The sequence below is a fragment of the Terrapene carolina genome, unplaced genomic scaffold (genome assembly GCF_002925995.2).
Source record: "Terrapene carolina triunguis isolate 2854851 unplaced genomic scaffold, T_m_triunguis-2.0 Scaffold31492, whole genome shotgun sequence".
NCBI classification, from domain to species: domain Eukaryota; kingdom Metazoa; phylum Chordata; order Testudines; family Emydidae; genus Terrapene; species Terrapene triunguis.
This window is the reverse complement of record NW_020695843.1, coordinates 201372-213094: the sequence shown is the minus strand read 5'-3', so window position 1 is coordinate 213094 and position 11723 is coordinate 201372. Positions and strand designations below refer to the sequence as shown.

At 47.4% G+C, this 11723-nt stretch overlaps 1 protein-coding gene across 1 annotated transcript in view; it reads right to left on the bottom strand.

Moving 5' to 3' along the window:
- Positions 1 to 532: 532 nt before the first annotated feature.
- LOC113409242 (scavenger receptor cysteine-rich type 1 protein M130-like) overlaps positions 533 to 11723 on the bottom strand; it is a gene marked incomplete at its 3' end in the record, with an annotated part of 74189 nt that continues 62998 nt past the window's right edge. Inside the window, exons 9-16 of the mRNA XM_029914124.1 lie at positions 9724 to 9755; positions 9103 to 9436; positions 5931 to 6245; positions 5050 to 5364; positions 4587 to 4622; positions 4078 to 4215; positions 2034 to 2129; positions 533 to 616 (exon numbers count right to left, since the gene is read on the bottom strand). Coding sequence (XP_029769984.1) covers positions 533 to 616; positions 2034 to 2129; positions 4078 to 4215; positions 4587 to 4622; positions 5050 to 5364; positions 5931 to 6245; positions 9103 to 9436; positions 9724 to 9755 — 1350 coding nt within the window. The remainder of the gene's footprint in view (positions 617 to 2033; positions 2130 to 4077; positions 4216 to 4586; positions 4623 to 5049; positions 5365 to 5930; positions 6246 to 9102; positions 9437 to 9723; positions 9756 to 11723) is intronic.

Here is an 11723-nt window from a genome sequence, read left to right as displayed (position 1 = left end):
AGCCTTTCCCCCCCCAAGATTTGAAAGTATCTTGTCTCCTTATTGGTCCTTGGGGTCAGGTGTCAGCCAGGTTACCCGAGCTTCTTAACCCTTTACAGGTAAAAGGATTTGGAGTCTCTGGCTAGGAGGGATTCCATAGCACTGTACACAGGAGAGCTGCCACCCTTCCCTTTATAGTTATGACAGCCCATCTGTAATTATAACACAGGACAATCTTTCTCTTTCTCTCGGGGGTGAGAGACGAGCCCTGCTGGGACCTGACGCCTTCCACCAAAAGAGACTGACCTGTCTCCTCCAGCTCCTCACCTGGGGAGGTCACTGGGAGCCACTCCCAGGGCTCTGTGCTCAGGAGATGGTCACATGTTCCCATCCTGAGATTCTGACAGAAATCTTGTTCAATGGGATTAGACCCGACTGTGTAAAATGGGAACCGTGAGAAGGGAAATGGCTGCGATTGCAGAAAGTGTGATAGAAATTCTGTTCTTTGCCCAGATTTGGGTCTCTCAGCCCGAGTCTGCCCCTCCCCCGTTACCTTGTTCTGATCCGGGATCGTTTTCCCCCTCGCTGTCCCCGGTGTAATATTGCAGCTTCGTCACTGAGTCATCTGAATAGGAGACTGGAGAGACGAGAACCAGAAATTCATCAGAGTGAGAACAGCAGAACTGTGGGACTGGGAACACACCCGGGGCCAGGAGCAGGATTTCCAGTCTCAGTCTATTCCTTCTTCTACAGGAGACGGTAACTCACAGCGACTCTGAGCGATGAGAGGCTGACACAGACTCCCCAAGAGAAATCTCCATGTTACTGTGGTCAATGTGACCGAGGGGATGATACAATCTGACCTGAAAGATGCTGGGGTGAGTGAAGGGCACGTCTCTGGCTGCTGTTCCAGGGAAGTTCCACAATGGTCCTGGCCTCCTCAGCCACAGAGGGGATTCCTCCTTCTTAAGGGTAAATACCCGCCTCCCCCATGAATCAGTCGATCAGCTCTCCAGGGTGTTTCCAGATTAGGCCAAGACAAGCCCAGAGCAGAGTCTGTGATTCACTGTAACCATCTTGGCAGTGATGCTGGGAGATGCCCTGAGCATGTTCCCAGAGCCCCACCATAGCACAGCCCTTGGGCAGGATGTTCCCATCAGACATTGAGACAAAATGGCACAAAGGATAAAAGGGCCGTGATTCAAAGTCATGAGGCTCTCCTGGGCTGATCTTTCTGCTCCGGGGGCAGGAGGGAGCCGACCCAGCAGACCAGTGGCTGCGGTGGGAGGGGGGCACAGAACATCCCCTGCACCAATGCTCCAGGGCAGTTTTCAAATTATAGTTTAGCCTGGCCCCAGACAGTCGCTTTCCTGACCCCTCTCTGGTTACACTCCAAGGCTTCAGGACGGGCAGAGTGACATTAACTGTCCCTAGAATTGGGACACTCAGTGTATGGTGGGAAGGAAGCCCGTCTCCCTCAGTCTACACGAGTAACTGCTGGTCTCACCACAGACCCAGCTCCCACAGCTAGAGCTTGGCAAAAAAAACCACATAGTTTTGTTCTCTGGCCATTGGAGAAAAAAAGCAAAAAAACAACAACATTGTTTTGAATTGAGCTAAAAATGACTTTATTTTTGGCAAATGCAAAAGTAAAAAAAAGAGGTTAATGTTGAATGAAACCGTTTGGTGTTCTTTTGGACACTAGTTAATTTTTATTTGTTTGTTTGTTTGTTTTTAAAGATAAAATTAAAGGAAACTTCTAATGGAAAAGTAATGTAAAATTGAAAAAACAAAAAACTTTCTTTGAAAGTCTTGACATGAAATGAATTGTTTTGTGTATTTGGAACAATTGGGTGAAATGACATGAATCTGTGAAATGTTTCGGTGTCTCTGAATCTGCATTTTTCATCAAAACATTTTGTAATGAAGACTTGTGCCCAGCTCCAACGACAAGCTCACAGGGCTGAAGCTGCAGTGATTTAGCTCTGGGTCAGGGCCCCAGAATGGAAAGTGACTTTCATATTTGCTCCCTGTTAAGAGTGAGACACACACACCTGAGCGACTGAACATCTCCTGCTTTTCTCTCATCAGGTTATAATCAATCTCCTCGTACACGGCCTCAGAGAAGGGATCCAAAGGTCTTCTGGAGCCTGAAAACAAAGGTCAGGGTTTGCTCAGGGTCATTGAAACCAGAGATGGGAAACACTATGGGATCATCCAGCCCCTCCCCCTGGGCCCAGTGCGAGCCTGAACCCCACTGCTGGAATTTAAATGAGCCAGGTGACAGGGTTTCTTTCCACAACATCCCTTTGATGATGGTTCCCAGGGCTAGTTCACTGTCAGGAAGATTCCTCACATTCATCTTAAATGTTCCCTTTTTAATCTCATCCCATTATTCTGGGTTATTCCCCTTTGGAGCAGTTTAAATAATTCTTCCCCCACGCTGGTGTTTATCTGCAAAATGGTGATAACATCTTTTTTTTTCATAGAGTTTAAGACCAGGTGGGACCATTAGAACATCTAGTCTGACCTCCTGTATAACACATGCCACTGCATTTCACCCAGATACCCCTAGGTTTGAGCCCAAAGATGCACTTAGACTAAACCATTTCAGTCCTCAGAAGAATAAGCTCTTGTGTGCTACAGGCAGAAATCAGGAGCGACGAAGGTACCACCAATGCCCAAGGCCCCCGCAATGGCAGGGAACTGACTAGGTGAGAGATGCCTAGATAATCCCGGCAGGCGATCCATGCTCCATGGTTCAGAGGAAGATGAAAATCCCCCAAGGTCCCTTTTTGCCAATCTGACCGGGGAGAAATTCCTTCCTGACCCCAAATCTGACAATTGGTTTGACCCTGAGCATGTGGAAATGACACACCAGACAGATATCTTAGAAAGACATTTCTCTGAACCACCTCAGAGCACTGGTCCAGCCCATCCAGTGTCACATCTCGATCTGTAGCTAATGTCTGATGCTTCAGAGCAGGGCAAGAAAGAAAACAAAGCAAAACAAAACACAAATATGGGGGCTTCTCAGATTCCTTCCTGACCCCTGCAGGCGACTGGCTGAAGCCCTGTACCATGAGGTCTGATTAGTCATTGTATTACTGCAAAGTAGTGAATGTTACGTGTATGCTGATGGCAATCCCGTTCTCTATCTTCTTTCCAAGGAGCTGGTAGCTAATGTTTGTACAGTGTTTTATAGAAGTAAAATCCCCTACAAGTGCCAGCTTTCAGTACAATACAGTATAATGTTCCTTTCCCGCACTTCTCCTTCCTAAGATTGTCCTTTCTATTGGATCACTCTCTTCACAACTATTTACCACAGCTCTATTTTTATACACTTTTTTTCCTAGCAATATTTCCAATCCAATTTCTCTAGGTCCCTTTTCCATGATGTCTGTCCTCATGATATTCAGAACCCCTCCCTGTGACAGATACTGCAACCCCAGGCAGCATCTTTAGGAGTCACGATATTAAACCTATGAATGGTTTATGTTCTACTGCATGTGAGAGGGTTACCACAGCTCCTCCAGGAACTAAAAACAGCGTGTGTGCATGTGTGTGGGGGAGGATTAAGGGTTTTTAATGTTTTCTCTGTCATACTTTTATCCTAGGAATAAGGTGTAGTTTGCTGAGAGAGAGTTGGGTGGTGATGTGTAACTGCTGGCAATGCACTGCTCATAGCCCTTGGGGAGAATGCACAGCATGGGGGCTGGCCTGTAGGCAGACTGGTTTGCTGGGGGTATCACAGTGGAAGGTGGGGGGGGGTGCAGTATTAAAAACCCCTGGCCAGAAGGAAGTGGGACAGGGGGTTCCCACCCAGAGACAGGTGATGGCTGGAGGCCTGAGAGGGCACTCCTGGAGTGGATCACTGGAGGGGGGGGGCGGTACAGATGCAGCTTCTCTGAATCTGTGATGCTCCCTAACTAGTATCATTACAGATTTCATGGCTGGACTGTTCCACTGCCAGACAGTTAATGAAATATTAAATGAGAGAGGAGTTAACAGGCCACTCACCCTGACACCACGCAGCTCTCCCCCTCCGCCCCCGCTATTGCGGAGGCATTTCACACAGTGACACCAATCAGGACCCACCTCTGCGCTGTGCCCTGGCACTTCGCACCTGCGCCCCCAGGATGATTAAGACCAGGCAGAGCAGGGCCCCCAGGATAATGCAGACGATCATGGGCACCGTGACTCTCCCACTGTCGGTCAGAGGGCGGCGCGGAGGAGCTGGATGGAATTGAACAAGCAATAGGGAGAGATTATCCTGTGAGAGTCGTGGGGCGGCCCCGGGGAGCTTCCCAGTCATTCATTGCATGGCCCAGGACAGCAGGGTAACGGGCTGGGACACGGTCTATGTGCCATGGGGGCAGCTCACAGGCTGCTCTTTAAATCATGGGCCCTGCCCTGTCAGCTGGAGCCAGCAGACAGGAATCCTCCTGCTCAGCAGCGCCTGCAGCTCCCACCCAGGTGTCATTCGCCCTCAGATGTCACAGGCCATGGAAAGGAGCTCCTTCCCTCAGGCTGCAGCTTGCAGCTCCTCCTCTGTGACCCAGCACCAGGGAAATGTAACCCTTGATGGAAGGAGGGGGATGCTTTACCTGGGGTATTCGGAGAATCTGTCCTCTCTGTCAGACCTGCAAAGGGAAAGGGAGGAGAGTTGGAGCCTGGGGCGAGGGGGAGGTGACATGTTTGTTCCCCCAGGGGGAACCTCAGCTCTGAGAGTCCCTGGTTGTCTCCAGCTGTCACCTCCACAAACTCCCTCACAGCAGCACAGGGTCCGTTTGTTAGTGTTTTAGGGCCCAAGTCCCTTGTGCTCTATGCAGCAATGAGGACTCTAGTCACAAACCAACACACTGGGGCCTGTGATGGATTCAGGGGCTATGTGGGCTGATGCCTGAGCCAATCTGACCCCACAAAGGTTCCACCCCACAGCCTCCATGATGCTCCTGCACACAGGAGATGAGAGGTCCTGCTCTGGGACCAAAGGGATAGGAGGGTGGGCTGACCCATCCTCCTCCCTGAAAATTGCAGCATGTAGCAGAGACATCTCCTGTCACTCACCTGCGCAATTCACGACAGCATCTTCCTTATGGTCACAGTTACTCTCACCCCAGGGCGTGGCAGGACAGTCCCAGAGAGATGACTCTGTCCCTCTGCAATTCAACTTCTCCACCCAGATGGGACCCGTGCCCTCACCGAATGCAGCCTCGCCCAGGGCAGATACAGCAGATCCACAGCCCAGTTGTTTACACACAACGTTAGCATCTGCCATGTTCCAGGAATCATCACAAACTGTTCCCCAGGAGCCACGGTACCAAACCTCCACTCTCCCCGAGCATCTGTCCTCTCCACCCATGACACGTAACTTCTCCTGGTCTGGAAATGCAGAAACCTCACATGTTACTGGGGCAGCTGGGAAAGTCCTTAGGGACCAAGAGTGAGACAGTGAGAAGCAGAGATACCTGTGCAGCTTGGAGAGTTCGGGCATTCAAGGTTCTGAGGTGATTTTGCTTTTTTTCCTATGGAGAGAAAAAGCCGAGGTGAATGCTCTGGGTTGTGTGTGTGATGTGGGAATAGAATTTATCTGTACTTTAAACCCCTAATTTCAGCACTGTATGAACTGAATTGTGAACTCTAGGTCATTTAATACCTAAGTAGTTTGCCATTAAGCTGTTACTCAGACACACAGGCCGACATGCACCCAGACTTGTGGGGGATTCCAGTCTTGACGCAAACTGCACAAGCCTTCCATGTTTGTTGTTAATCAGACAAATGTTTATTTGTATGAAAGACCATGAAAATATGTTTGTATCTTGTGTTGAGAATTGAAATCTGCCTACACTGAGATGTGAACAAGATGTTCTATCCTAACCCTTCAATTAACTGAACACATCGTGTACATGTGTGTTTACATGTGCACATGCAGGTAGTTTCAGAATTACCAGTGCAAGAAATATGGGTCTCTTCTGCTCGGTTATCACATGACTTTGGATTCCAGGGCTCTGACGGGCACTGCCAGAGGGAGCTGTGCTGCTCACTGCATGTAACATGGTCCAGCCACGTGGGACCAGAACCTGCTCCATATTCCAAGTCTCTTGCCATCTGCCCTCCATCTCCACAGTTCAGCTGTTTGCAGACAATTGCTGGGGTGACTCCAGACATCTGATTGTAGCAAACACTGCCCCACGTCCCATTGTAGAAAACCTCCAGTCGCCCAGCACAGTCACTGTCGCTCACCAGCCTCAGATCTGTGAACTCTAGAAGGAAATGCACAAAAAGGGAATTTAAATGGTCTGATTCTGAAATGAACTGGGGTGTGAAAAGTGAAATCCCAGTGATTGCTAACAATCCTGTGCATTACTCTGAAGGAGCAAGGTAAGAATCAGACTCTTTTAGAGCCCACAAGCCCCCTAGAAATAAAGTGGGCATCTCTGGAAGGCCACCATTTACCAGCAGTGACATACAGATTGTAATAGATTAAGGGCGGAAAGGGTGTGACATTGGCAGGCCAGATGCCAGCTCGTGCCCAGGCTGCAGGCACTGACAATCTTGTAGCTGGAGACCAGGCCAGGTCACCTGTGTGTTAGTTTTGCTTAAAACAGGTATTAGTCTTGTAGGAATGTATTTTGTGTTTAGACTCTATGAAATGATGGTTAGTTGCTGCAGGCATTAATCTCACTTGTAATGTCTGTGGTCCAGGCTACAAGAAAATATGTAAATGTTGCTTTATAAGTTTGAAAATGTTGGATCTGAACTTGTGAACTCAGGCACAGAAATCATCCCCCCTCTCCATCCCCAAGGACTATCAAAATTTGATGGGCCATCAAGGATCATCACAATATAAAGGATTGGTTAATGGCCTTATCGCACCCATGGAGCAGTACATGCAGAAGGCCTCGTCCCATCACTTTGAAGGCTGGAGGAGGGACATAAAAATAGTAGATGTGAAGATGTTTCATCTTTTTGGCTGTTTGAACTATGACAGGGCTAGAGACACCAAACCCCAAGGGGTTACCCCAAGGGGTTACCCCTGGGTCAGCACTGAAGGACATTTGGAATTGACAGATCACTACAACTCTGTCACTCCTAGGATGTAAATGGTAACTCATTTGTGTGTATATGTTTGCTTGCTTTAACTTTGCAAATAACCCTTTTATTTCTTTTTCCTAGTTAATAAACCTGTATTTAGTTTATTACAGGATTGGCTACAGGCATTGTCTTTGGTGTAAGATCCAGGGTACCAACTGATCTGGGGTAAGTGACTGATCTCTTGGGACTGGAAGAAACCTGAATGTGGTGTGATTTTTGGTGTAAGTGACCAATTATCCAGTCCAGTTTGTCTGGTGACAAATTGGACTGGAGAGACTAAGGGGACTGTCTGTGACTTCATGGTAAGATAGATATAGTGATCCAGGACTAAGTTTCCTCTAAGCTATCAAGGGCCACATAGGCACGCAGCCACAGGGGCCTGGACTGGATAGGCGCCTCTCCCATGGCCCCAGGCTGCTGCAGCAAGAGAGCGCTGGGGAGAGTCCTCTCCCCACTGCAGCCCCATGGCAGCCTGCACCCCAAACCCTTTATCCACGGCCCCACCCCATAGCCCACACCCCCAGCTGGAGCCCTCACTCCCCACCCCACTCCAACTCTCTGCCCAGCCCTGAGCCCCCTCCTGCACAATGATCCCCTCATCCCTGGGCCCACCCCAGAGCCCTCACCCCTAGCCAGAGCCCTCAGCCCCCACACTCCAACCCCCTGCCCTAGCCCTGACCCTGTCCTGCACCATGAGCCCCTCATCTTCAGCCCCACCACAGAGCCCTCACCCCTAGCCAGAGCCCTCAGCCCCCACACTCGAACCCCCTGCCCTAGCCCTGAGCCCCTTCACAACCCCAAACCCCTCATCCCCGGCTGCACCCCAGAGCCTGCACCCCCAGCCAGAGCCCTCATCCCTTGCACCGCCACCCTCTACCCCAGCCCTGAGCTCCGAACCCCTCAGCCCCAACCCCGCCATACATCACCTGATGCACATAACAAAATTCATTACGCACATGGATGTAAAAAATTAGAGGGAACATTGGTCCAGGAGTTCACATCTGTTATTGTCTTGGTGAAATCTACTTGTAGACACACCACCAGTTTGGGGTATTGCCTTGTTTCTCACCATCTGCCCTGAGGTGGGCACTCAGTGCTGTGAGCCGCTCCAGACAGCATGACAGGGATCATGAGATCAAATAATTTGACCTTCTGTAAAACAGCTGCATAGAGCCTAATAACTTGAGTCTGATGTAAGCATCGCTTCCAGAAAGGCATCCAGTCTAGACAGGAAGACTTCAAGAGATGCAGAATGCACCATTTCCCTGGCAGTTTGTTCTGATGGTTAATCACCCTCCCTGTTAAAAACCTGGGCCTTATTTCTGATGTGAATTTGTCTGGTTTCAACTTCCAGTCATCGACTCTTGTTCTGCCTTCCTGCATTAGATTAAAAAGCCATTTTGTAAGTGGTATGTTCTCCTTTTGAAGGAATTTATGCACTGTAATCAAGTTACCTCTTGATCGTTTTGATAAGATAAACAGATTCAGCATCTTAAATCTCTCACCGTAAGGCTTTTCTTCAAACCTTCAAATGACTTTTGTGGTTCTTCTCTGCTCCCTGTCCAATTTTTGTGGACATCAGAACTGGAGACAATATTCCAGTATCTGTCTCACCAGTGCCATATACAACAGTACAATTTGGTTCCCAATCCTACTCATTACTCCCCTGTTTATATATCCAAGGTTCACATTAGCCCCTTTTGCCACACACGGCACTGGGAGCTCATGTTCAGTTATTTCTCCACTAGGACCCTACATCCTTTTCAGTCACTGCTTTCCATGATACCGTCTCCTTCAGATACCTGAGATGCAGCCTTCTAACATTAGGGAAATCTTGCAATATCTCCAGCACCTCTGGGTGGGAGCTGAGGACTTTCTAATGGTGACCCTGGTAGATAGTTACACAAGGGAAAGGGAGGCAGAGACAGTCAGGGAGAGTATCATTCTCAGCAATCTCCTTAAAATCTGTCCCCTCAATTAAATTGCCTGGTAACCGGTCTAAACAAGAGCATTCACAGAACAGACCTGAGCAAAGAACTCCCGCGTCCTCTTTGTGTCTGCAGTTGTGCTGGCCCCAGCCCCTGGAAGGACACGTCCAGAGATCAGATTCGTTCCCAGAACAGTTCATATCATCCAGCCAGATCTGCCCGGATCCTTGCCCATAATGAGCAGAGACAGTTGCATTGATGGCATGTCCACATCCCAGTTGTTTGCAAACGACATTGGAGTCTGGCAGGTCCCAGGAATCATCACAGACTGTCCCCCAGCTGCCATTGTAATAAATCTCCACTCTCCCGGCACAGCGACCTGCCCCATTCACCAGTCTGATCCACCTGCTCCCTGCAGGGATAGATCCCAGCTGTTAATGTGCAATATAATGATAACTAAACAGCTTCCATGCAAATCAATGATGATGCTACAATGGCTGAGATACTGAAAAATGTGTGTCTTTAACAAGAAACATAAAGAGAAGAAGTCAGTAGAATTAGGAAATGCTGAAGACTTTCTGAAGAAACTTCTGATAAAAAGCATTTAAAGGGACAGGACCTAACCCTGAACCTTTAGTCGTCTGAGTCATCCTTATGGGACAGCTCTTGAAAGTAAGAACTACTAGTGAAGCTAAAGCTTTGCAGAATCAGCTCCTACTTGGAAAACTTGAACATTTTCAAACAGGTCTTCTAAGGATTCACAAGAAATATCATATTAACTAACAAATTTATCAGAAATTCCAATTTTCTTTTAAATTGTTACAGACTTGGGAGGTTCCAGAGGCTTGGAGAAAATTAGACTTGGGACCCATTTATTTTCCAAATAAAGGAAGAAAGGCAGGTGGATACATGTACCTATGGTAAAGTCTAATAGACTTAGGGCTCTATTCTAATGCTGCTGAAGTCAATAGCAAAGCTCTCCCTGCCCTAATGGGAGCAGGAATGGGCCCTTACTGTGCCGTAGTTACCCTGGAACTGGAACGGGCATGAACAATGATTTCAGTGCAATAACAGTACAGTGCATGATACAGGTGTTTATTAAAAAATCTGTTATTTGAAGAAAGCCATTGTTTATTTACCTTCCCCAGAAAAGAACCATAAGAACATAAGAGCTGCCAGCCTGGGTCAGACCAGAATTCTGTCAGCAAAAGTGGCCTGTACCAGAGCCGTACTCTGACCATCTTAGCTAATAGCCATTGATGGACCTATCCTCCAGGAACTTATCCAGTTCTGTTTTGAACCTAGTTATACTTTTGTCCATCACAACATCCCATGGCAATGAGTTCCACAGGTTAGCTGTGTGTTGTGTGAAAAAGTTCTTCCTCTTGTTTGTATTAAACCTGCTGCCTATTAATGTAATCAGGTGATTCCTCGGTTTTGTACTGTGTGAATGGGTAAATAACATTTCTCTACTCACTTTTTCCACACCATTCATTATTTTATAGACCTCTATCATATCACCCAATGTGTCTCTTTTCTAAGCTAAACAGCCCTAATCTTTTTAGTCTCTCCTTGTACAGAAGCCATTCTGTACCCTTCAACATCCTTGTTGCCCTTCTCAGTACCTTTTCCAGTTCCACTATATCATTTCTGTGGATGGGGCAACAAGAACTGGACATAGTATTCAAGGTATGGACAGACCATGGATTTATATAGATGCATTGTGATAGTTTCTGTCTAATTTTCTATCCCTTTCCTAATAGTTCCTAATATACCATTAGCCTTTTTGATCATTTCTCAATTTTCAGCAGTTTTCAAAGAATTATCCACAGTGACGCCAAGATCTCTTTCTTTGGTGGTAACGGCTAATTTAGAAGCCATCATCGTATATGTGTAGTTGGGATTATTTTTTTCCAATGTGCTTTGGTTTGCACTTATCAACAATGAACTTCACCTGCCATTTTGTTGGCCAGTCACGCAGTATTGCGAGATCCCTTTGTAACTCCTCGTAGCCCGCTTTGGACTGATCATCTACAAACTTCGACACTTTAGAGTTCACCCCCTTCTCCAGATCATTTATTAATATGTTGAACAGCACAGGTACCAGTACAACTCCTTGGGGGGACCCGCTGTTCATGTCTCCCCATTGTGAAAAGTGACCATTTATTCCTACCCTTTGTTTCCAATATTTCAACCAGTTACTGATCCATGAGAGGACCTTCCCCCGTATCCCAAGGCTACTTAACTTCCCTAAGAGCCTTGGTGAGGGACCCTGTCAAAGGTTTTCTGAAAACCCAAGTACACTGTATCAGCTGGATCACCCTTATCCATATGCTTGTTTACTTCCTCAGAGACTGGAGAGGCATGACTTCCCTTTACAAAGCCTTGTTGACCCTTCCCCATCAAATCATGTTTATCTCTGTGTCTGATAATTTGGTTCTTTACTGTAGTTTCTACCAGTTTGCCTGGTGCTGATGGTAGGGTCATCGGCCTGTAATTGCCAGGATCTGCTCCAGAGCCCTTTTAAAAAAAGCAGCTTTACATTAGCTACCTTCCTGTCATCTGATACAGAAGGTGATTTCAGTGATAGGTTACATACAACAGTTAGTAGTTCTGCAATTTCATATTTGAGTTCCTTCAGGACTCTTGGGTGAATACCATCTGGTCCTGGTGACTTATTACTGGTTAGTTTATCAATTTGTCTAAAATATTGTCTTA